Consider the following 27,012-nt stretch of genomic DNA (forward strand, 5'->3'; position numbering starts at 1 on the left):
CTTTGGGGTACTCCTCTGTTTTCATGGATGATTGTGAAGAAAAAGCATTTCAGGATGTATATTGTATACATTTTTCTGACATGTACCTTTCAATACCACGCTTCATTAACCTCTAAGAACATTACCTACAGAGACCTAGAGATTTCAAGGTCAGTTGTCAGTTTCAGCATGATTCTGACTTTTTGGAACAATTCTGACATTGTAACAAGAGAACTATGGATGGTGGTAAACCCAAGTACAGAGAAAGACTCAAGCTTAGACTCCACAACCATTAGTACTAAAAATGGAGCTCCTACAATTGAGCACTGAATGTTCAGCACATAGCTGTTAACTACAGACTTTCCATGAAGGAATGTGGCAGACAATAATTGTCAGTCTGACTCTTAAAGGGGCAGCAGTAGCTACCATAGTCCAGGGAAATGGATCACCGAAACTTGTATGCCTGACACTATTCATTCAGGACCATGACAAACGTACTGCATATTAAGGAGTATCATTTATAACTTTTAAATAATTTTGTGTTTTAAAAGTACAGTATGTCTTAATATATTCTGATTTAGTAACTGGCTGAATATCAAATCCCTTTAAAGAGATGCCTCCCACAGTAGCATAGCGGTTAAATGCAACACCATTACAGCTCTCAGCATTTCAGAGTTAAAAGTTCAATTCCAGCACCATCTGTAATGACTTTGTACGTTCTCCCCTTGACCACATGGGTTTCCTTCGGGTGCTCTGGTTTCCCCCCACGGTCCAAAGACGTACCAGTAAATAGCTTAATTGGTCATTGTAAAATTGTTTTGTAATTGGGCTACTATTAAATAAGTGGGTTGTTGGGCAGAGCTGATTGTTGAACCAAAAGGACCCATTTCGCATTGCATTTCTGAATTAAATAAGATTCTGGTCATTCTAAAACTTGGGACTATTCAACAAATAACTAACTCTTTGGAGATTATCTTAGTTGCTGAAGTCTGTGGCCTATAAAAAGCTAAATGGCTAAGTAACATACCATCATAATCTATTCTTCCATCACAATTTTTGTCACCATCTCGCATTAGCTCCTCTATATTACCTTCAGTGATGCATTCACCTGTTTCCTCCAGCATTGTCTTTAATTCGTCAACGTCGATGTAACCATCAGCATTTCTGTTAAAATATTGGTAGGTATAAAAGTCGGACTATTATTTTCCTTGTTATGTACTTCCACATTTATGCAATTTAACTTTAAGCTCGTTGCCTTTATTTCTGAAATAAGAATTGTTCACAAACTACCTTGAATCAATTATAGAAGTAAACAAGTAAAAATCAATGATAATATTCGAGTAAAAAATCGCTTGTTTGCATTGAGGGCAAGAGTAGGTCTCATGGTTTGATTTCATGTTACAAATACATTTAGTGAAGCATTATTCAAAACCTTTATCAATTTTAAGAGTGTAACTGAATGAACTGCCCTCTTTCTACTGGCAAAGGTTAGCAGACAAAGGAGATATGTATTAACATTTGATAATTAAAATCAAAGGAAATGGGCCTTAAGGGAAATTCATTTTTCTCGCTAAAGAAGTAATTATTGTGCTTAGAAATAATTAAGACTCACCTCTTTATTTAGAATTTACCTACACTGGAACAAAATAGTCATGTGCATTCAAATAGCAAAACATAAGACTATAAGACCATAAGATATATAAGCAGAAGTAGGCCATTCGGCCCATATAGACTGCTCTACCATTCAATCAAAGGCTGATCCAATCCTATCAGTCACCCCACTCCCTTGCCTTCTTCCCATACCCTCTGATGCCCTGGTTAATCAAGAACCTATCTATCTCTGCCTTAAATACACCCAATGACTTGGCCTCCACAGCTGCTCGTGGCAACAAATTCCACAGATTTACCACCCTCTGACTAAAGTAATTTCTCTGCATTTCAGTTCTAAGAGGATGTCCTTCAATCCTGAAGTTGTGCCCTCTTCTCCTAGGCTCCCCTACTATGGGAAATAACTTTGCCATATCTAACCTGTTCAGGTCTTTTAACATTCGGAATGTTTCTATGAGATCCCCCCCTAATTCTCCTGAACTCCGGGAATACAGCCCAAGAGTTGCCAGACATTTCTCATACAGTAACCCTTTCATTCCTGGAATAATTCTCGTGAATCTTCTCTGAAACCCCTCCAATGTCAGTATATCCTTTCTAAAATAACTGCACACAATACTCCAAGTGTGGTCTCATGAGAGCCTTATAGAGCCTCAACATCACATCCCTGCTCTTATATTCTATACCTCTAGAAATGAATGCCAACATTGCATTTGCCTTCTTCACCACCGACTCAACCTGGAGGTTAACCTTTATGGTATCCTACACAAGGACTCCCAAGTCTCTTTGCATCTCTGCATTTTGTATTCTCTCTCCATCTAAATAATAGTCTGCCCATTTATTTCTTCCACCAAAGTGCATGACCATGCACTTTCCAACATTGTATTTCATTTGCCACTTCTTTGCCCATACCCCTAAACTATATAAGTCTCTCTTCAGGCTCTCTGTTTCCTCAACATGACCCTCTCCTCCAGCTATCTTTGTATCATCGGCAAATTTAGCCACAAATCCATTAATCCCATAGTCCAAATCATTGACATACATCGTGAAAAGCAGTGGTCCCAACACCAATCCCTGTGGAATTCCACTGGTAACCGGCAGCCAGCCAGAATAGGATCCCTTTATTCCCACTCTCTGTTTTCTGCCAACCAGCCAATGCTCCACCTATGCTAGTAACCTCCCTGTAATTCCATGGGCTCTTACCTTGCTAAGCAGCCTCATGTGCGGCACCTTGTCAAAGGCCTTCTGAAAATCCAAGTACACCACATCTACTGGATCTCCTTTGTGTACCCTGTTTGTAATTTCCTCAAAAAATTGCAGTAGGTTAGCCAGGCAGGATTTTCCTTTCAGGAAACCATGCTGGCTTTGGGCTATCTTGTCTTGAGCCTCCAGATGCCCCATAATCTCAACCCTAACAATCAATTCCAACATCTTCCCAACCACTGATGTCAGGCCAACAGGTCTATAGTTTCCTTTCTGCTGCCTCCTATCCTTCTTAAATAGTGGAGTAATATTTGCAATTTTCCAGTCATCCGGTACAATGCCAGAATCTGATGCAGAATACGCATTCATTTTCTCTCTAATCTCTGTGTCTCTCATCACAAAATCTCCAGTGCCATTTTCTATTGGTCCTATATCTACCCTCAACTCTCTTTTACCCTTTATATACTTAAAAAACTTTTAGTATCTTCTTTGATATTCAGAATCAGAATCAGAATCAGACTTTAATCGCCAAGTACCTATGCACATACAAGGAATTTACTTCCGGCAGATGTTGTCTCTCTGCTCATAACAATAATAATGATAAATATAAATGAAAATATAGATTATACGTACAGGTAGTGCAATCCAAGTAATAGTTAGCCGACAGTTAACTGGCAGTTAACTGTTCAGCAAAGTGACCGCAGTAGGGAAAAAACTTCTCCAATGCCTATTAGTCTTAGTCTGGAGGGATCTGAAGCGCCTACCAGACGGAAGCAGATCAAACAGTCCTTGCGCAGGATGGGAGGAGTCCTTTATGATGTTCCCCACCCTCTTCTTCAACCTGGAAGAGTACAGGTCCACAATAGAGGGCAGCTTCCTTTCATAATTCATCTTTTCCTCCCTAATGACCTTCTTAGTTTCCTTCTGCAAGTTTTTAAAAGCTTCTCAATCCTCTATCTTCCCACTAGCTTTGGCTTCCTTGTATGCCGCCTCTTTTACTTTTACTTTGGCTCTGATGTCTCAGCCTTCTTCCATTTGAAAATTTCTTCTTATTTGGAATATATCTGGCCTGCACTTCCCTCATTTTTCACAGAAACTCCAGCCATTGCTGCTCTGCTGTCCTTTCTGCTAGTGTCCCTTTCCAGTCAACCTTGGTCAGTTCTCCTCTCATGTCACTGTAATTTCCTTTATTTCACTGAAATACCAATACATTGGAATTTAGTTTCTCCTTCTCAAATTTCAAAGTGAACTCGATCATATTGTGATCACTGTTCCCTAAGGGTTCCTTAATATTAAGCTCTCTTATCACCTCTGGATCATTGCACAACACCCAATCCAGCACTGGGCTCAACAACAAGCTGTTATAAAAAGCCATCCCTTAGACATTCTACAAATTCTCTCTCTTAAGGTTCAGTACTGGCCTGGTTTTCCCAATCCATTTTCATGTTAAACTCCCCAACGATTATCATACATTGCCCTTCTGACATGCCTTTTCTATCTCCTGCTGTAATTTGTAATCCACATCCCAGCTGCTGTTTGGAGGCCTGTATACAACTGCCATTAGGGTCCTTTTACCCTTGCCATTTCTTAACTCAACCCATAGAGACTCTACACCTTCCAATCCTATGTCATCCCTTTCTAATGATTTAATATTATTTCTTATACTGTACATACAGTGGCGTATCTAAGGTATGGCAGATATGGCAAGTGCCCTGGGCACCACTTGAAGGGTGGGGGGGGGCACCACTGAGCAGTTTCTATTAAAGTCAGACAAGCCATCCTCGCATAGTGAAATAAAGAATTTTCTTCAGATGTATGACCTGTCTTTGGTTATCATGGGTGAGAAGCACTAGGATGGCCTTATTTCAGAGCATTGTGTAAGAAGACCATGAAACATTTCTTCATGAAGAAGGAAAGTGGAGCTGAAGGACGGAAGAGACGAAAGTTGGAGGCAGAGGAAACCAAGAAGTCGAGCCCTTATGCCCTTCTTTGAAAAGCCTGGAACAAGTAGGTCGACACATTCCATAGAGTCACCTGTACCTGCTACAAGTTTGTTGGAATCCAAAGGTGGATCTAGTACAAATGCCTAAACACCTAAAAGTAATCCGGGAAATTATAGGCCGGTAAGTTTGATGTCGGTAGTAGGTAAATTATTGGAAGGAGCACTAAGTGATAAGATCTACAAGTACTTACCGGTAGATAGACAGGGACTTATTAGGGAGAATCAACACGGCTTTGTGCATGGTAGGTCATGTTTAACAAATCCATTAGAATTTTTCAAGGAGGTTACAAGGAAAGTGGATGAAGGGAAGGCAGTGGATGTTGTCTACATGGACTTCAGTAAGGCCTTTGACAAGGTCCCGCATGGGAGGTTAGTTAGGAAGATTCAGTCGCTAGGTATACATGGATAGGTAGTAAATTGGATTAGACTTTGGCTCAATGGGAGAAGTCAGAGAGTGGTAGTGGAGGCCTGTGACTAGTGGTGTGTCACAGGGATCAATGCTGGATCCATTGGTATTTGTCATCTATATCAATGATCTGGATGATAATGTGGTAAATTGGATCAGCAAATTTGCTGATGATACAAAGATTGGAGGTGTAGTGGACAGTGAGGAAGGTTTTCAAAGCTTGCAGAGGGATTTGGACCAGTTGGAGGAATGGGCAGAAAAATGGCAGATGGAATTTAATGCGGACAAGTGTGAGGTATTGCACTTCGGAAGGTCAAACCAAGGTAGAACATACAAGATAAATGGTAGGACACTGAGGAGTGCAGTAGAACAGAGGGGTCTAGGAATACAGATACAAAATTCGCTAAAAGTGGCGTCACAGGTAGATAGGGTCATAAAGAGAGCTTTTGGCACATTGGCCTTTATAAATCAAAGTATTGAATATAAGAGTTGGAATGTTATGGCAAGGTTGAATAAGGCATTGGTGAGACCGAACTTGGAGTGCTGTGTGCAGTTTTGGTTACCTAATTACATGAAGGATATTAATAAGGTTGAAAGAGTGCAGAGAAGGTTTACAAGGATGTTGCTGGGACTTGAGAAACTGAATTACAGAGAAAGGTTGAATAGGTTAGGACTTTATTCCCTGGAGTGTAGAAGAATGAGGGGAGATTTGATGGAGGTATATAAAATTATGTTGTGTATAGATAGAGTGAATGCAAGCAGGCTTTTTCCACTGAGGTTAGAGGAGGAAAAAGTCCAGAAGACTTGGGTTAAAGGTGAGGGGGGAGAAGTTTAAAAGGAACATTGGGGGGGGGGCTTCTTCACACACAGAGTGGTGGGAGTGTGGAATGAGCTGCCAGATGAAGTGGTAAATGCGGGCTCACTTTTAACATTTATGAAAAACTTGGACAGGTACATGGATGAGATGGATATGGGCCAGGTGCAGGTCAGTGGGATTAGGCAGCAAAATGGGTTGGCACAGCCAAGAAGGGCCAAAAGGCCTGTTTCTTTGCTGTAATGTTCTATGGTTCTATGGTTCTAAGCCGAGGAGGAAGTCGTCAAATTAGGGGTGAGGCTGCCACAGGGAACGTGGACATGACAGGAGGGGAAGACAATGGTGGTGGTGGTGATGTTGAGTTTATTGACGAGATTTTACTTGATGAGATTGAACCTGACAACGCTGAACCTAGTGAACTGGATGGTGTCAAAGAGCCTCGAACTGTCATACCAGAAGTGATTGAACAGCATGACATTGAACTTCTGAAATTTGACAATGATACTGTAAAAGCAATTCTGCCTGATGTGTTGAGAACAGAAATAATAAAGATGGGTTCGAAGTGTTTGCAGAACAGTGAAGGGCCTTTCCTACCAACAAATAACCGCACAATGAACTAAACTTGGTTCAAGAGGAAATTGGGAAATGGTTGTGGTGAGGAAGTGATTCGCTCATGGCTGGTCTATTCCCCTTCTAAAATGTCTGCATTTTGTATCTGTTGTCTTCTCTATTCCCAGTCAGACCATCAATCCTCATTGGAGCAGGAAAGTGGATTCAACCAGTGGAAAGCACCTGAAAGGATTAGTGTTCATGAAAATGCCAAGAATCATCGGGAATGTTTCACACAGTGGAAAGAAAAGGAAAGAAATTTAGCTGGAAACAGAGGAGTTATTGACGTGGTATTTCAGTCACAGATGGAGAAGGAAAAGCAGAAGTGGCGTGGTATCTTGATGAGAATCCTTCACTGCATAAATTTCCTTGTGACTCAAAACCTGGCTTTGCAAGGACACAGGGAGTCACTTCAGCTAACGATGGCTCCAATGTGGGAAATTTCCTTGGCTTACTGAAACTACTGGCCATCTTTGACCCTGTCATAAAAGAACACCTCACTGATTTGGAAAGTCATCCTGGATCCACATCTTATCTTTCATCGGGTGTCCAGAACGAATTCATCCACATGATGGCATCCACTGTTCACCAGAGTTTACTGAGAAGCATTTGTAAAGCCAAATACTATGGTCTCATGTTTGACTCGACTCCTGATCAGGCACACCGTGAGCAGATGTCAGAAGTAGTGAGGTACGTGGAAGTTGATTTTGAGAGGAAATCAGTTCGTGTTAGAGAGTCCTTCCTTGGTTTTATCCAGATAAGCCAGAAGGATGCTGAGAGCTTGGGTGAAGACATCTTGAAACAACTAGAGAAGGACGAAATGGAGCTACAAGATTGTCGGTCACAATGCTATGACAACACTGTTGTGATGGCTGGACACAGAAGTGGTGTTCATCAAAGAATAAGTGAGAAAAACAACCTGGCAGTGTTTGTGAATTGCGACAATCACTCACTCAATTTTGTGGGTGTACATGCAGCCAAGCAGGATATAACGATGGTCACGTTTTTTGGAACCATCGAAGCTCTCTACGTGTTTTTCTCTTGTTCAACACAGCGCCGGGAAAAACTCAAAAACACTGTGCCTGTGGTTGGTAAGTTGGTGTCCGAAACCAGGTGGAGTGCAAGGACAGAAGCAGTGAAGCCCGTCAACAAGTACCTTGAGGAGATACTTCAAGTTCTCCAGGACATGATAGACAATGAAAACGAGACCAGTGAAACAAGAAGTGGCGCAAGGCAGCTATACAACTGCATGTTGAGTTACAATTTTCTGATTTTGCTAGGATTTTGGAACAAAGTACTCATTCGTATTGACCGTATTCAAAAGAGGCTGCAGGATCCTAGCATGAACTTCCACAATGCTGCCCTGGATTTGAAAGCTCTCCGAGATCATTTTTATGATGAAAGAGAAGTGTTGACAATAGACAATAGACGCAGAAGTAGACCATTCGGCCCTTCAAGCCTGCACCGCCATTCTGAGATCATGGCTGATCATCTACTATCAATACCCGGTTCCTGCCTTGTCCCCATATCCCTTGATTCCCCTATCCATAAGATACCTATCTAGCTCCTTCTTGAAAGCATCCAGAGAATTGGCCTCCACTACCTTCCGAGGCAGTGCATTCCAGACCCCCACAACTCTGTGGGAGAAGTTTTTCCTTAACTCTGTCCTAAATGACCTACCCCTTAATCTCAAACCATGCCCTCTGGTACTGGACTCTCCCAGCATCTGGAACATATTTCCTGCCTCTATCTTGTCCAATCCCTTAATAATCTTATATGTTGCAATCAGATCCCCTCTCAATCTCCTTAATTCCAGTGTGTACAAGCCCAGTCTCTCTAACCTCTCTGCGTAAGACAGTCTGGACATCCCAGGAATTAACCTTGTGAATCTACGCTGCACTTCCTCTATAGCCAGGATGTCTTTTCTTAACCCTGGAGACCAAAACTGTACACAATACTCCAGGTGTGGTCTCACCAGGGCCCTGTACAAATGCAAAAGAATTTCCTTGCTCTTGTACTCAATTCCCTTTGTAATAAAGGCCAACATTCTGTTAGCCTTCTTCACTGCCTGCTGCACTTGCTCATTCACCTTCAGTGACTGATGAACAAGGACTCCTAGATCTCTTTGTATTTCTCCCTTACCTAACTCTACACCGTTCAGATAATGATCTGCCTTCCTGTTCTTACTCCCAAAGTGGATAACCTCACACTTATTCACATTAAACATAATCTGCCAAGTATCTGCCCACTCACTCAGCCTATCCAAGTCACCCTGAATTCTCCTAACATCCTCATCACATGTCACACTGCCACCCAGCTTAGTATCATCAGCAAACTTGCTGATGTTATTCTCAATGCCTTCATCTAAATCGTTGATGTAAGTTGTAAACAGCTGTGGTCCCAATATCGAGCCCTGTGGCACCCCACTAGTCACCACCTGCCATTCCGAGAAACACCCATTCACCGTTACCCTTTGCTTTCTATCTGCCAACCAGTTTTCTATCCATGTCAATATCTTCCCCCCAATGCCATGAGCTCTGATTTTACCCACCAATCTCCTATGTGGGACCTTATCAAATGCCTTCTGAAAATCGAGGTACACTACATCCACTGGATCTCCCTTGTCTAACTTCCTGGTTACATCCTCGAAAAACTCCAATAGATTAGTCAAGCATGATTTGCCCTTGATAAATCCATGCTGGCTCGGCCCAATCCTATCACTGCTATCTAGATATGCCACTATTTCATCCTTAATAATGGACTCTAGCATCTTCCCCACTACTGATGTTAGGCTGACAGGATGATAGTTCTCTGTTTTCTCCCTCCCTCCTTTCTTAAAAAGTGGGATAACATTAGCCATTCTCCAATACTCAGGAACTGATCCTGAATCTAAGGAACATTGGAAAATGATTACCAATGCATCCACAATTTCCAGGGCCACCTCCTTTAGTACCCTAGGATGCAGACCATCTGGACCTGGGGATTTGTCAGCCTTCAGTCCCATCAGTCTACTCATCACTGTTTCCTTCCTAATGTCAATCTGTTTCATTTCCTCTGTTACCCTATGTCCTTGGCCCATCCATACATCTGGGAGATTGCTTGTGTCTTCCCTAGTGAAGACAGATCTAAAGTACTTATTAAATTCTTCTGCCATTTCTCTGTTTCCCATAACAATTTCACCCAATTCATTCTTCAAGGGCCCAACATTGTTTTAACTATCTTCTTTCTCTTCACATACCTAAAAAAGCTTTTGCTATCCGCCTTTATATTCCTGGCTAGCTTGTGTTCGTACCTCATTTTTTCTCCCCGTATTGCCTTTTTAATTAAGTTCTGTTGTTCCTTAAAAATTTCCCAATCATCTGTCCTAACACTCACCTTAGCTCTGTCATACTTCCTTTTTTTTAATGCTATGCAATCTCCGACTTCCTTTGTCAACCACTGTGGCCCTTTTCCCCCCTTTGAATCCTTCCTTCTCTGGGGGATGAACTGATTTTGCACCTTGTGCATTATTCTCAAGAATACCTGCCATTGCTGTTCCACTGTCTTTTCTGCTAGGATATCCATCCAGTTAACTTTGGCCAGCTCCTCCCTCATGGCTCCATAGTCTCCCCTGTTCAACTGCAACACTGACACCTCTGATCTGCCCTTATCCTTCTCAACTTGCAGATAAAAACTTATCATATTATGGTCACTACCTCCTAATGGCTCCTTTACTTCAAGATCGCTTATCAAATCCTGTTCATTACACAAGACTAAATCCAGAATATCCTTGTCCCTGGCCGGCTCTTGTACAAGCTGTTCCAAAAATACATCCCATAGGCACTCTACAAACTCCCTATCCTGGGGTCCAGCACCAACCTGATTCTCCCAATTCACCTGCATGTTGAAATCCCCCATAACTACTGCGACATTTCCTTTGCCACATGCCAATGTTAACTCCCTATTCAACTTGCACCCAGTATCCATGCTACTGTTTGGTGGCCTGTAGACAACATCCATTAGGGTCTTTTTGCCCTTACTGTTCCTCAGTTCTATCCACACAGACTCTACTTCTCCTGATCCTATGTCCCCCCTTGCAAAGGACTGAATCTCATTCCTCACCAACAGGGCCACCCCACCCCCTCTGCCCACATTTCTGTCCTTACGATAGCACGTATACCCTTGTACATTCATTTCCCAGGTCTGATCTCCCTGCAGCCATGTCTCCGTTATCCCAACAACATCATAGTTACCCATTCGCACCTGAGCTTCAAGCTCATCCGCCTTATTTCTGACACTTTGTGCATTCAGATATAGAATTTTTAGCCCATTTCTCCTCTCTCTGTTTAAATCGCTGCCTATTGTGCTTAACCCAGCTCCCCGAACTCCCATCAGGCTATACACCCCTTGAATTTTGTTGTCCTTCCTAAATTTACTTATTCTTTTTGCACATTTAACTCCATGTTCCGTCAGACCATCCCTCTGTACGTGTGTCCTCCTTATCACTTGTTCCGCCTCACCTTTCTCTACTACACACTTAATATTCCAGAACCGTGTAGTCCCCACCTGTCCTTTATTCTTCATCTCACTATCCTCTCTCGCATTCTGGATCCCTGCCCCCTGCAAATTTAGCCTAAACCCCCCTGAGAAACACTAGCAAACTTTCCTGCAAGAATGTTAGTACTGCTCCAGTTCAGGTGTAAACCGTCCCATTGGAACAGATCCCACCTTCCCTGGAACAAAGCCCAATTATCTAAAAACCTGAAGCCCTCCCTCCTGCACCATCCTCTCAGCCACGTATTAATCTGTATAATCCTTCTGTTCCTTGCCTCACTCGCACATGTTGGTCAGTGAGTCACTTGAAGAAGGAGTTGGTCTCTATCAAGAATGGAATATTGAAGTTGAAAGACATCAGAGACGAAAGAAACGAATGGCTGATGAGGACTAGAGAGACAATGGGTTAACAGCTAAGGAGGAAATGGAAAGAGTCATGAAGGGAACACTCAACTGTCTTCACAGAGAAATGGACGAAAGGTTTGCTCATTTGCACGACACTGATGCCAAGTTTGGATTCCTTCTTGACGTCAAGGGACTGTGTAACGACGCCGACAGTAACGACCTAAAGAAGAAGTGCGAAAATTTGGGCGAATTGTACAGCTCTGATGTTGATGGACAGCAGCTATATGAAGAAATTTTGGATTGCAGAATGCTGCTATCAAGGCAGCTCAACATGAAAATATCAAGACCTGAAGAGCTTCTTGAATTTATTGTTCAGTATGGAGATGAGAGCATCTTCCCTAACCTTCTCATTGCTATTCAGATAATGCTAACCATCGCAGTTTCCATTGCCAGCTGTGAGAGATCATTCAGCAAGTTAAAACTAATACTTTCGTATTTGAGAGCCTCCATGGGTCAAGGCAGACTCTATGATCTTGCTCTGCTGAGTGTAGAAAGAGAAGAAACAGAAAAAACTGACTTTGATCACATCGTAGACCAATTTGCATTAGTGAAAGCAAGGAAGGTGCAGTTACAATTTTCATGTAGTGCCATAATTTGTTAATTAAAAGATTAATGAGCTTGACTTGTATTTTTGAGCTGATATTATGGTAAAGTTATCTAAAAGATGGGTGTCAGATGTTTAGACAGGGGCGCAATTTCAGTGCTTGCCATAGGCGCTATTTTCCATAGATACGCCCCTGTATACATAGGACCACACCACCCCCTCTGCCTACTAACCTATCTTTCTGATACACCATATATCCCTGGACATTCAACTTCCAATGGCAGCCATCCTTTAGCCAAGTTTCAGAGATGGCCACAACGTCATACTTGCCAATCTGTAGCTGAATTTCAAGATCATCCATTTTGCTGAATGCATTCAAATACAACACTTGCAGACCAGTATTTGATGCTTTCTGTTTTAACTGCACCACACCTCTGTAACTCCTGCCACTGGTTGTGATTTTACCTCATCTCCTGCCTGTTCTTTCTATCATCTCTGTTGCACGCTATCTATGATTTATTTCTATTTTCCCCTCCCTCATCCCTATCACTCCGGTCTCCATCCCCTTGCCAAAATATAAACTGTATTTGTAAGGAAGGTTTGCAACTTTGTCATTTTGTGCATTTTTATTTCATATTTCCCATTTAAAACCATTCAAGAACACATTTTTGAAGAATGAGGGATTACATAATTTCTATTTACATTCTGAACTTTGTATGTGGTTATAAATTGACTGACTTGCACATTAATAATGGCACTACACCATTATTTCTAAAATACAATTTCACTAAATCGGCTCTTCCAACATTTTCAGAACAATGGAAATACACAAATGTCTTCCTATTGACATACAACAATTTTGTGATTAGCATTGCATTAGAAAATTTAATAACTGCACAAGCAGTGAGTATGTAAATATCTAGGAAAACAAATTGAGGGTTTACATGTATATTTCAAACTGAGTATTTACTTATCAAACATTTGAAACAGTTCTGCCAGTTCTTCTTCTGATTTTCCTTCACTGTCATCTTTCATACATCTCACCAGCATGACCAAGAACTCATCAAAGTCAACTGTCCCACTGCCTAAATGAAAAGCAAAAAAAATATTTTCATTGATTCTATAGTATCAAATAGCCATATTGCAGCCCAGTATACTTCACAAATACAAATTGATGCACATTATTGTAACATTTATTGATATAAAAATTAACTTGGTGATACCTTCAATATTCTGATACCAGCTTAACATTCTTTTGGTTTTGGCTCAGAACAATACCTCAAGATGTAAACACATTGGTAAATTTTGATGCGCTGTTGCAAAAGTAAAATACCATGGTATAATTGTCATACTGATATTTGTTTAATACTTTTCCGTGGATTGTCACCTTGTCGTGGAGGAGAAGTTTGTGTGGTCCTGAGATCCCGAGAGCAATGCCGTCTGGAGCTATGCTCCCGGTAGTGTCACCCATGGCGGTAAGGTCGAGGGTGAGGTCCCTGACAAAGAACAATACAACCAAGACCTCAATGGTGGAACAGGTGGATGAAGTTACTTCGAACTCAATGGCTGTGAAGGTGGAAGAAGGCTGCAACAAATCCATCAGCTCCATTCATCATGGTTTCCATGCCATTGGAATCAGTTGGTTGATTTGTGAAGTATCGTGTGCTTCTTGGAGTGCAACATCAAGTACACGTTAAACAATACACGCACAGGCTTCTTTGCTCTTTGTCAATGGAATGAAGACCATCATCCTCGACTTTGAGGGATAGCCATGATGACAACGATTTGCTTAATAAAAATCGATCATGGTTTAGAATATTCATTCTGTTGTGTATTTAATAATTAAGTGTGTGTGTGTGTGTGTGTGTGTGTGTGTGTGTGTGTGTGTGTGTGTGTGTGTGTGTGTGTGTGTGTGTGTGTGTGTGTGTGTGGATTACCATGTTTGCTACCAAATGGTATGTGCATGCCTCACTTAAAGTGAACATGAAGTTAGACCCTCATTCCCAGACTCCTCTATTTTCCTTTGAATTAGTTTAATATTTTGAAGTTACATAACATAACAATGGTGAGGAGATACTTTTGAAACAAAGCCAAAACAGTTAGAATCCATTCAAGCACAGTGAGACATTCAAGTAAAAATAAAAATGTGCAGTGAGGAACAGAAGAACAGAGCAGCACATGTTCTTTGGAAGGAAAGACATGACTGTTCTTCAAAAAAGAGCAGGAAATGGAACAATTCATAGGTTCACAAACAGTGAGTACTAGGTGAAACTAATCATTAAAATAAAGAGCAGAAATAATTGGTTACATTGGGAAAATTGATGCATTTGATTACACTAAAGGTGACTAGAATATGTATACTGAGCTAATTCAACAATATTTGGAATCGAATGAACTACATGAATTCTATGTAACTATCTTAAAAATTGAATTAAAAAATTAATAAAAAAACAATATTTGGAATCAAATGAAATAGACAATGAGTACCAAATCTGCTCAGTGCATTAGATATAAAGGGATATTGTCTCCTTCAAAGTTTGACTGCTCCAATCTAACTATCTGAAATTAGTTTTGCTGATATTGTCAATGTAATGCAGGACCGTTTAGAACTGAAGCCATTGTTGATTGCAGATGCTTTAGCTTTCACAAGTGGAATCAAGAAGGGGAGCCCATTTCAGCATAGGTGACTGAATTGAAGAGATTGCCTGAGCATTGTCTGTTCAGTAATGGCTTCATGATGTACTAGGAGATTGTTTAGTTTGTGGAATCGTACAAGAATGCCTTCAAAAATAGCTCCTAACTAAAGCACAACTTACATTTAAAAGAGCAGTTGAAATTGTTGTTTCAATGGAAACCGCAGACAGATGAAACTGAATTGCAGTCAGGAATGAAAGTGACCAAAATTGAAAAGCCAAAACGGAAACGGGCCTGGCTATCAGGAACAGGGGCCAGATGGACCCAAACACAGGACGCAGACACTGAAGTACTAGGGGGAGGACAGGATGGGGATGCCATGGCATATAAGGGTTAATGCAGGTGGGGCTGGGTCCAAGAGTTCAAACGAGGCAGGCAGGAGGATCCCAGAGTTCAGACGGGGCAGGCAGGCAGGCAGGGGGATCCCAGAGTTCAGACGGGGCAGGCAGGCAGGCAGGGGGATCCCAGAGTTCGGGGCAGGCAGGCAGATCCCACATGGCGGGCCACAGGGATCCTGGGCAGGGCCGCCTCCCAGGCAGAAAACACAGAGGCCTGGGCCAGTCGCGGACACCTGAGCAGGTGCGGGGCACAACCCTTGGGGAGCAGTAGGTGGAAGGGGCAGAACCCCCACCAGGCAGCAGCAGTCCAGCTGGACCCACCCAATGGAGGCAATGTGTAGGAGGGGGCAGAACCCTCACCGGGCAGCGGCAGTCCAGCCAGACCCGCCTGACGGAGGCGATGAGTAGGAAGGGGCAGAGCTCCCACCGGGCAGCAGCAGTCCAGCCCGACCCGCCCAACAGAGGCAACGGGTAGGAAGCTGGGTCCAGCGTAAGCAGCAAAACTACAGTGATCCACTGGGTACATTGGTAAATTGGGAAAGGCAACCGACAGCGTGGCAGCACAAGCAAGGAGAATAAGGTGGAACAGCAGGACCAGCACAAGGAGAGAAGCAGGGGAACAAGACCAACCAGATAGAGCATATACAGAGCAGTCCAGCAACCAGGGCAGAGCAGGATTCCAAGCAGGGCAGAACCAGATACAGAACAAAACAACCACCCACCCAGTCTCTGTCCCACGGCCCCATATAAACATCTGCAGCCGAATTGGCCACAGGTGTGCCTCCTTGATCCAGGCTGATCTTAACAGGCTCAAAGGGGCCGGGAGGGACAGCTGCAAGACCCGGAGTCCGGAGCACTCAGACCGGATTGAGACCCGGAACGCAGATTCTGGACTGGACCAGACCCTGACACTGGCTGAACAAATTGTGTTACTGTTGTGGCAGGGGCTCACATACACCAGACCAATGCAAATTTAAAGGCAAGACTTGCAGAAGATACAACAAGATAGGACAACAAATACAACAAAAAGATGTTGGCCAGTCAAAAAATAAATGGACTGCACAGGAAAGAGAAAAAGCTAAAAAGTCAAGTTGCAGTTTCAAAAAGAGAACTAATCTGCATACTGTTGATGAAAAATCTGATAATGATGAGAGTGACACGGGACTGTGAAGCCTTGAGATTTACAGTGTGAAAATTAACAATGGACAAGCAATATAGCCTATGCCAGAAGTGAACAGCAGATTAATTAAAATGGAATTAGATACTAGTTTAGCTGTTTCAGTCATTAAACAAAATGAGTTCAAATGACATTTCTAAGACATTGAACTGAAGCCTGCAGATATCAAACTAAAAACTTATACTAGAGAAAAGATAACTCCTGTGAGAATGATATTTGTAAAAGTGAAATACAACCAACAAGCCACATTGAGCTTGTATGTGGTAAAAATAGAAGGCCAGCATTGGCTGAGACAACTACAACTTGATCGGAGATCCATCCACTATTTGCATGCCACATTCCCTGCTATGAAGCCAACTGAAAGTGAATTAAGACATATTGGATGATGCCACAACTGTCTGAATGCTGAACACCATGAACTGTTACCCATCAGAGGTCAACCAGGTGCTGGTGCCAACCTCTGTGCCTCTGATTGGAAAGCAGTGGTTCAACTACAACAGTTTTTTAGGAAACTTATCTGAGAAAGCTTCTAGCATGTTAATCAGGCAGTTACTTGTGAAATGTGGCTTGGTTTTACATTGGGAATGAGTTCAGGGAGCTTCAGGAAAGCTGCAAGCATTTGGCTTTTGTCAGTATAAAGAACCAGAATCTACTCTGTGTGCACTCAGGTTATTGTATGAACTTCAACTGGGAAACAAAAAGCTGCTTGTGAAAGTAGATGCAAAGACCAAAGCCAAAATGACAAGAGACATCGGAGATATGAAATCAGAGGATTTGCTAGATGATGTCGGGGATGAGGAAACAAAGAGGAGAGGGAGCAATAGAAAGATTAATGAGTATACTCCAATGAACTAAATGGACTTTTCCAAGATCAAGATATATAAACTAGAAGAAGAAAAAGGTTGGTTACTGCTGTTATAGCCAATTTGGTAGTCTCAGAGCAATCTCCTGCAAACACCACGGAGGATGTCCCAGAACACGAGATTGTTTCTCAGCCACAAGTCTCACCTGCCAAAGAGAGTGATTCCCCTTGCCAAGAAAGACATTATCCCAACCACAAGAATAAGAAATCCCCCACAGTGGTTAAATCTTTAGGGATAATTAAAAATTTACTATGCTGTGGATGTCTGTATATAGTAGATGTATTATGTAGTATACAGTGTATTCTCTATTGTGTTTGAGTATATAGCTAAGTACAGAGGAGTGTTGTGTATTTAATATTTAAGTAATGTTTGAGTAATCACATATATATACACACATATATTGTCTGATTAAACATTCTTGTTCATTTAAATTATGGGTTATATGTATAAATATGTGAATTGCATATATCATCACTCTACCACTTGATCAAAACATGCCTTGCTTAAAATAAGCTTGAAGTTAGACCCGCATTCCCAGGCTCCCATGGTTTCCTCCTTTGAATTAGTTGAATATTTTGAAGTTATATAACATAATATGTTCATTTTAATTTTTTCCAGTCGAGTTTTATGAATATGCAGATTTTATTCCAGCACAATCTGATCACTGTGTAAAGAATAGATTTTCATTAATATACTGTGCAAAAATGGAGTAGTGACCTTGTCAGCAAAAGTCTCAGGCTTATAGGGACCGTAGCGGTATATGACGTTTGCACAGTACTGTATACCGGTATTATATTTCAAGTTATCAAATAACACTTAATACTACTGAGCTAATACAAAGCAAAGTATTCTTATTTCTATTTCGCAACCATCCTCCTGTCTTAACCAGTAAACAATACTATGCATAAGTCTTAGTCATCCTAGCTATATAGATATCCAGAAGACATTTGCACAAGACTGTATTAGGATACATAATGTTATACAGTTTTGGACTTGAGTCATAGATATTGAAATCTCATTTTATTTTGATAAATTATTGAATGAGATGATGCAACATAATTCATAACTGTACCATCTTCATCCACTTCATCAGTCATCTCCTGTAGCTCCTCTGGTGTTGGGTTCTGACCCAACATTCGCATTACTTTACCCAGCTCTTTGGTACTAATGCAACCATCTTCAGCATCTTGCACAAAAATATCAAAAGCTGCCTTGAATTCTGTAAAAGGAAAAACAAAAAAGGCATTAGGACCATCAAATTCAACTATTACATTGAACTGCTTTTGATTTTCTTTAACATTTTATGATCCCTTACCATTCTTCTGTTCCTCAGTGAGCTGCTCAACCTGTAGTGCAAAAACACAATGAGTTCCGTAGGCATGATTTAAAATAAAAATCTGAAGTTAGATGTGTCAGTCCATCTGTTACTCAAACTCTCATCTATATCGTTGTCAAGTTGATATTCAACTCTTTTAATGTCCACTAAGTTGTTCCTTAGTTGGAATATCAAATGCATATGGTCATCACAGTGCAGACTGATGGAAAGGTGAAGTTATGAAATTATTGTTATAAAATGAAGTTAGTTCGTCATTTCCACCATGAGGAGTTATCTGGTGTCCCTATTCCAATCACTTCCACAACTCTGGGATTTTCTCTCCGCTGTTTTAATGGACCTGTCTGCTACTTTATCCTCTGCCAGATCCACACTTTCAATCGCCAGTTCTTTGACTTTCTCACGTCCTGCAAGGATTGGAAGATCGCCTGTCTATAGACCACAGAACCTGCCTCTCCTGGCAGGACTGGACGTCTCCAGAATGTGATCTCTGCTGCTAACCTCAACGGTTCTCACGATTCAGGGCAGATTCAGAACGCAGACTCCACCACCGTCAATGTAGGTTCCAATAACCCCAGACACCTCCGAAGGCCAATTGTGCAACTTCCAACTCCTTCTCCAGTCTTGACCTACTGCACCTCCAGACCAGGACTCTATGCACTGCCACTGAAACCCCATCTCCCCTTTCCGCCACCACCATTCAGCAATCATGTCTCTCTCAGTTCATACCACTAGCTCTTGGGCCCTCGGAGACTCCATCTTCTTCTCACCCCACCATCCCTGAGCATCCAAACTTCCCTTCTCCTCAGATGTTACCAATCCTCTTTCCCCCTCTGATCCCAGCTCTCATCTGTGCCAGAATTTCACCTTCCCCTCTCTGAGCCAGAATGTTCTGTCCTCAGTAAGGGCCTCATCTTTGCCCCCCTGTGCCCACACCTCAACTCCCTGTGAGTTCCGTGCCCGCCAGGACACTGAGCTTTCCTTCTGCCGCCCACGTTTCTGTGCCTACTTCTTTAGCAATGACTCTCCACCCTGCACCGATGACCCCTTCTCCCATCTGCAACACTCCTCCTCTTCCTGGACACCCTCTCCTGGTCTTCTGCCTACTCTGAACCTTCTCATTGCCAACTGCTGACGGGACATCAACTGTCTCCACTTCAACACTCCTCATTCCAACCTCACTCCTTCCTAACACTTGGCTCTCCACTCCCTCTGCACAAATTTTAACCTCACCATCAAACCCATGGATAAGGGGGTGGTGGGTGCTGTAGTAGTCTAGCGTACTGACCTTTACTTTGCTGAGGCCCAGCAACAACTTTCAGACACCTTCTCTTATTTACCCCTCAAATAGGACCCCACGAAGGAGCACCAGGCCATTGTCACCCACACTATCACTGGCCATATTAGCTCTGAGGATCTCCTATCCACCACCACCAACCTCACACCTCCCATTTCTACCTCCTACCAAGATCCACAAACCCACTTGTCCAGGAAGACCTATTGTTTCAACTGGTTTCTGCCACATTGAACTCATATCTGCATACCTCAACTCTATCTTATCCCCCCCTAGTTCAGTCCCTTTCTACCTACATCTATGACATTTCACACGCTCTGTATCTTTTCAATGATTTCAGGTTCCCTGGCCCCCATCATCTTATTTTCACTATGGTTGTCCATTCCCTCTACACCTCCATCCCCCACCAGGGAGGCCTCAAAGCTCTCCACCCAACCATTTCCCCTCCAACACTATTCTCCTCCACCTAACAGAACTTGGCCTCACTCTAAATAATTTCTCTTTTGGTTCCTCTCAGTTCCTTCAAACAAAAGGAGCCTTCAAGTCTACACTGGTGACCATCCCACACTTTTCCTCCGCTACATCGATGTCTGTACTGGTGCTACTTCCTGCACCCATGCGGAGCTCAACGACTTCATCCACTTTGCCTCCAATTTCCACCCTGCCCTCAAATTTACCTGTCCATTTCCGACACCTCCCTCCCCTTTCTTAATCTCAATGTCTCTATCTCTGGAGACACTGATGTCTATCATAAACCCACGGACTCTCACAGCAACATCAACTATACCTCGTCCCACCCTGCTACTTGTAAATATGCCATGAGGTCTGTAGTTAGTGGAACTCCTCAGGGATCTGTGCTGGGACCTCTGCTATTTGTAATGTATATAAAAGACCTGGATGAAAATGTACATGGGTGGATTAGTAAATTTGCGGGTGTTACCAAGATTGGTGGAGTCATGGATAGTGCAGAAGATTTGCAGATAATATAGCACAATGCAAACCAGGTGCAGACATGAGCAGAGAAATGGAAGATGGAATGTAACCCTGATAAACATGAGGTGTTACACCTCGGTAGGGCAAATGCAAGGAGACAGTACACTGTTAAGGGCAAGATCCTTCACAGTGTTGCTGAGCAGAGAGATCTTGGTGTCAAGTTCGCAGCTCCTTGAAAGTGGCTACACAGGTCGATAAGGTGGTTAAGAAGGCTTATCGAATACTTGCTTTTATGCCCTACTATAGGAAGGATGTTGAGGCTTTGGAGAGGGTGCGGAGGAGATTTACCAGGATTCTGCCTGGTTTAGAGGGCATGGGCTATCACAAAAGGCTGGATAAACCTGGGTTGTTTTCTCTGGAGTGGGAGTGGGTGAGGGGAGATCTGATAGAGGTTTACAATATTATGAGAAGCACAGATAGAGTGGAGACAGAGTATGTTTCCCAGGGTTGAATTGTCTAATACCAGAGGGCATGCACTGAAGGTGAGAGGGCATAGGTTCAAGGGGGATATGAATCGTAAGTTTTTTTACTCAGAATGTGGATGCCTTGAATACACTGACTGGTATGGTAGTAGAAACAAATACATTAAAGGCTTTCTGTCATGGTCCGGTCCGTGAAGTCTGTATTCCAGTTCACAGTCCGGTCCATGGACTCCGGACTCCAGGTCTTCTGGCTGTCCCTTGTTTGCTGTTGTGTGCTGGGGCAGCAGGCTGAGGGTAGCAGACACCAACAGAATCAACAAACTCATTCGTAAGGCCAGTGATGTTGTTGGGGTGGAACTGGCCTCTCTGACGGTGGTGTCTGAAAAGAGGATGCTGTCCAAGTTGCATGCCATCTTGGACAATGTCTCCTATCCACTCCATAATGTACTGGTTAGGCACAGGAGTACATTCAGCCAGAGACTCATTCCACCGAGATGCAACACTGAGCGTCATAGGAAGTCATTCCTGCCTGTGGCCATCAAACTTTACAACTCCTCCCTCAGAGTGTCAGACACCCTGAGCCAATAGGCTGGTCCTGGACTTATTTCCACTTGGAATAATTTACTTATTATTATTTAATTATTTATGGTTTTATATTGCTATATTTCTACATTATTCTTGGTTGGTGCGACTGCAACGAAACCCAATTTCCCTCGGGATCAATAAAGTATGTCTGTCTGTCTGTTTCAGTTGGGCTTAATCACAGCACCTGATTCTCATATTGGGGCTGGAATATAAGTGGCCCTGGGTTCGAGTGTGGTTGCTGGTTTGTCTTGTTGGTATCCTGTCCTTGCCTCTGTGGGGTAAGTCAGGCCATTCTTGCTGTTACCCTATGGTGGGATCTGTCCCTTCATGTCCTAGCCTCTGTTGCGTAAGTTAGGCTGTCTTTGCTGTTACCCTGAGGCTGGACTGTTCCCTTCCTTCCCTCTGAAGCCTGGCCTGAAGCCTTGCCGGCAGCCTCGCCTGTATTGCTGTCAAGTTCAGCCACTGGAGTGAGACCAGAGCCTTGCCACAACAACAGAAGGAACTATCTATCGTTGAGCTTGGAACTGTCTCTTTGTGTCCCTGTGTTTAGTATCTGTGTATGAGTCCTGGCCCCAAGGAGGGGTCCTGACTCTGTGTAAAGCCCTGGCCCTACATCCTGTTCCCAAGGACGGGGTCCCAGCTCTGTGTTCTGTGTTCCTGTGCTCCAGTCCAAGGCTCTGAGGAGGTTCCAGTCCGTGTCTGAGTCCAAGTTGTAGCCTAGGCCCTGAGTCCTGGTTTCATCCAGGGCTAGTGTCTGTGTCCAGCTATGCCTCTCCCCACTTCTGCTCTGCTCTCCCTCGACCTAGGCTCTGTGTTCCTGCTCTCCCTCTACCTAGGCTCTGTGTTCCTGCTCTCCCTCTACCTAGGCTCTGTGTTCCTGCTCTCCCTCGACCTAGGCTCTGTGTTCCTGCTCTCCCTTGATCAAGACCAAGCCTGAACTTCATGTCCTCATCCAGCCCTGGAGTCCCGTGTCCTACCCCCACGTCCAGTCCTGTTGCCTTGCCACGTCTTGTCCTTGCCTGGATCCGGAGTCCGAGCCCCAGTCAAGACCCAGGTTCCGGGTCCCTGTCCAGTCTCTGGCTCGGAGTCCTTGTCCAGGTTCCTAGTTCCTCGTCCGGGTCCCACTTTCCTACTCTAGTCCTAGCCCATGCCCTGTCTCCTAGTCTTGTCCAGGGCCTGTGTCTTGTCCAGTGTCGTTTCTTCCCCACTTCCCTTGCTTTCTTGACACACCTAGTCCTCTCCCTAGTACTTCGGTGTCTGTGTCTTGCGTTTGGGTCTGTTCCCAACACCCACTGTATAACACTTTCAAGAAATGTTTGGATAGGCACATGGATGTAAGGAAGATTTAGGGAGATGGACATGGTGTAGGTAGGAGGGATTAGTGTTTGGGTGTTTTTGATTTGCTTTTTAGCTAACTTGGCACGACACTATGTGCTGAATGGCCTGTTCCTGTGCTATTCTATGTTCTATTATAACATAACTAGTGTTTACTCTTTACATTTCTGCCATTTGTATCATTTCAGTTTACTGACTCTCTTGTGATTTCTTGTCAAGTTGTGTACTGTCTCAGTTTCCTTTATGAGATATGGGATTCACCGGCATATACAGAATTTACTGGACATCCATCACTCACCTCAATAATAAGCAAATGCTTTGAGAGGCTGGTCAAGGACTTAATCTGCAGCATGATACCACCCACACTGGACCCCCTACAATTCACCTACCGACACAACCAAATGACAGATGACTCAATAGCCACAGCTCTACACATAATCCTCACACATCTGGAAAAGGAGGCTTATATGAGAATGCTGTTCTTGGACTACAATTCAGCATTCAACACCATAATTACCCCCAGGATCGACAGGAAGCTCAGAGACCTCGGCCTTCACCCTGCCTTGTGTAGCTGGATCTTGGACTTCCTGTCAGATTGCGGGCAGGTGGTAAGAGTGGTCTCCCTCATCTCTGCCCCTCTGACCCTCAGGGCTGTGTCCTAAGCCCCCTCCTTTACTCTCTGCATACCCATGACTGTGTTGCCACCCACAGCTCCAATCTGTTAATTAAGTTTTCTGACAGCACTACTCTGATTGGCCTGATCTCAAACAATAATGAGGTAGCCTACAGAGAAGAAGTCATCAACCTGACACAGTGTTGTCAAGAAACCAACCTCTCCCTCAACATCGCAAAAACAAAGGAGCTGGTTGTGGACTACAGGAGGAATGGAGACGGGTTAACCCCTATTGATGTCAATGGATCTGGGATTGAGAGGGCGAGCAGCTTTACACATCACCGAGGATCTCGCGTGGTCTGTACATACCGGCTGTGTGGTGAAAAAGGCACAACAGCACCTTTTTAATCTCAGGTGGTTGAAGAAGTTTGGTGTGGGCACCCAATTCCCAGGAACTTTCTATAGAGACACAAATGAGAGCATCCTGACTGGCTGCATCACTGCCTGGCATGGGAACTGTACTTCCCTCAATCACAGGACTCTGCAGAGAGTGGTGCGGACAGCCCAGAGCATCAGTAGGTGTGAACTTCCCTCTATTCAGGACATTTACAAATACAGGTATGTAAAAAGGGCTTTAAGGATCATTGGGGACTTGAGTCACCCCAACCACAATCTGTTCCAGCTGCTGCCATCCAGCTGACAGTGCCGCAGCATAAAAGCCAGAACCAACAGGCTCCGGAACAGCTTCTTCCACCAGGCCATCAGACTGCTTAATTCATGCTGATACAATTGTATTTCTATGTTATATTGACTCTTCTGTTGTACATACTATTTATTATAAATTACTATAAAATTGCACATATAGATGGAGACATAACAAATAATTTTACTCCTTGTGTATATGAAGGATGGAAGTAGTAAGGTCAATCCAATTCAATTGAGAAGATGCCATTGAGCTGGCTACAGTTGATGTGATAGATTCTCATCCAGTATAAGTAGTGGGAAGTTAGAGGTTTACACCCAGCAGCAATGAAGAAAAGGCCATATGCTTCCAACTCAGAATAATGATTCATTTTGGGAGGTGCTGTTGAATAAGTTTTAATACTGCAATATATTTTCTTGGCTGTAAATCCTGTAGCCATGTTTTGTGAATGCAATGAATATGTAAAGTGCAGATCAGATGGGCAGCTTTGTCCTGGATGACGTAGAGCTTACTGATATTTTATGGAAAGATGAAATGAGAGTATTTCATCACACTCCTGTTTGCGGGTCATCCCACATTGTGGTTGTTCAGGTTTTGGAAATTAATCCGTACAAATTTCACACATCACACTGCAATATTTTGAAAAATCATATACAATTCACTCAAGGAATTAATACGAAAAAAACTAAAATATAATGTTTATTTTTATTTCAAATCATGTTTTTGGCACATGAGCAGATGATGCAGCTGGGCATTATGGAAAACTAAGAGTAGACTGTTTTCTGGAACACAGGACCCCACCCACCATCACAATTTGAGAGCTTTTGCAGATGCTGGTAATATATAGGGAGTGTGGAAGAGACTATCTGGTAGAGGGCATCCTGCTTCTGATTGCGCTTGGCACTGGCTTCTCTCCACAGGGACCTCTCCACCAGCATCCCCATCCCACTCAGGATATTGAGAGCAGGGGTCCCTGCAATGATAATGCTGTTGAACAACAAAGGAATATGGTTAGATTCTCTCTTACTGGAGATGATCCTTGTCTGGTATTTTTGTAGCACAAGTGTTAATTGTCTCATATCTGCTCATACCTAATTGCTGTTGGAACCTGTTCCATTGTGGGGCTTTGCCAAGAACATTCCTCCAATGACATCCTGGGCTGAAATAATTGACCATCATCTTTGTACTAAATATAATTCCACTAGTATAAAGTTGTCCTCTATTGACATTAATTTTACAATGTCTAGATGAAGTCAATTTTGGTCAAATATTATCTAACTAGGAGGGCATTCTTTTCCTCTGGAATTCAATTTGTTCATATTTAAGTATCTTGGTGAAATCCAACTGAACCAGTAAGTGATGAATCATTAATGTATAAATATCATCTGTTAGCTCTGTTGAATGATATTTTCCAGTACTTTGCTAATGGTCGAGACTGAACCAAAGGAACTTAATTAGATACAGTGGATTTGCCTTTTTTATGGAAAGGATATACACTCAGTGGCCTAATAAAGTGGACACTGGGTATATGTTCATGGCCCTTTACTGCTGTAGCCCATCCACTTCAAGGTCACCATTCTGCACACCATTGTTGTAATGCAAGCTTGTATGAGTTACTGCACTACCTGTCAGTACCTCCAGTTGAACTCTGTCTTTTTGTGTTTTCCACCTAGCTGTCAGTCTGTGGTTTTGTATTGCTATGTGCTTCTGTCCCTGCTCCTGCTCTACTCCGGCCCCTGTATTACTGAGTACTCCGTCTCTCATCTGTTTCTCATTATTACCTGTATTGCTGCCACCTGTGTCTCATTGTGCTCCACCTATCATCTGCCTCTCTGTTTATTGCTCAGAGTATTTCAGTCCTGTGTTTTCATCTGTTTGTTGCCAGATTGTACCAGTGAATTTTCCTGAGCCTTTCCAGCATTTGTAGCTGTACTCTGTCAGTCTGAATATTGACTCTGCCTGTTTCCCAATTCTAGTTTTTGGATTTCTCTGGATGTTTTGATCTCTGCCTGAACTTTGACACTGACTTTGTTTGCTCCTCAGGATTTGTTACTCAATTAATATCAGTATGTGCACAGTAGTGGGTCTGTGATTGGATCCCTGCTCCAGCGGCCTGACACCACCTATAACCTTGCACCAGTCTGGCCACTCCTCTGACCTCTCTCATTAACAAGTCATTGTCACCCACAGAACTGCCACTCATTGGATTTTGTTTTTGGTTTTTTTGCACCATCCTCTGTAAACTCTGGAGGCTGTTGTGCTGATGCACCATCAATAACTCTGAGACGTGAGGCAAGATATCGGCTTTTATTGGCTGGAAGAAAGAACAAGCAGCAATTGGCCACCACACTGCATCCTGGAGACTGAGACCAGGGCAGAGTCCCCAATCGCCTTTATAACGGGGTCTGTGGGAGGAGCCACGGTCAGTGGGAGGAGCCACAGGAGCAGTCAGCGCGGGGGGGGGGGGGGGGGCGTGTCCAGACAGGTATATGTAGTTCACCACATGTGCATAAAAATCCCAGGAGATCAGCAGTTTTTGAAATACTCAAACCACCTTTCTGG

The 27,012-nt window shown here is 43.1% G+C and overlaps 1 protein-coding gene across 1 annotated transcript in view; it reads right to left on the minus strand.

Moving 5' to 3' along the window:
- LOC140742091 (troponin C, slow skeletal and cardiac muscles-like) overlaps window positions 1-19,264 on the minus strand; it is a 29,339-nt gene extending 10,075 nt beyond the window's left edge. Inside the window, exons 1-5 of the mRNA XM_073072917.1 lie at window positions 19,235-19,264; window positions 18,488-18,518; window positions 18,245-18,391; window positions 13,071-13,185; window positions 1,007-1,143 (exon numbers count right to left, since the gene is read on the minus strand). Coding sequence (XP_072929018.1) covers window positions 1,007-1,143; window positions 13,071-13,185; window positions 18,245-18,391; window positions 18,488-18,518; window positions 19,235-19,264 — 460 coding nt within the window. The remainder of the gene's footprint in view (window positions 1-1,006; window positions 1,144-13,070; window positions 13,186-18,244; window positions 18,392-18,487; window positions 18,519-19,234) is intronic.
- Window positions 19,265-27,012: the final 7,748 nt, after the last annotated feature.

This window comes from Hemitrygon akajei, chromosome 19 (genome assembly GCF_048418815.1).
Source record: "Hemitrygon akajei chromosome 19, sHemAka1.3, whole genome shotgun sequence".
Lineage (NCBI taxonomy): Eukaryota > Metazoa > Chordata > Chondrichthyes > Myliobatiformes > Dasyatidae > Hemitrygon > Hemitrygon akajei.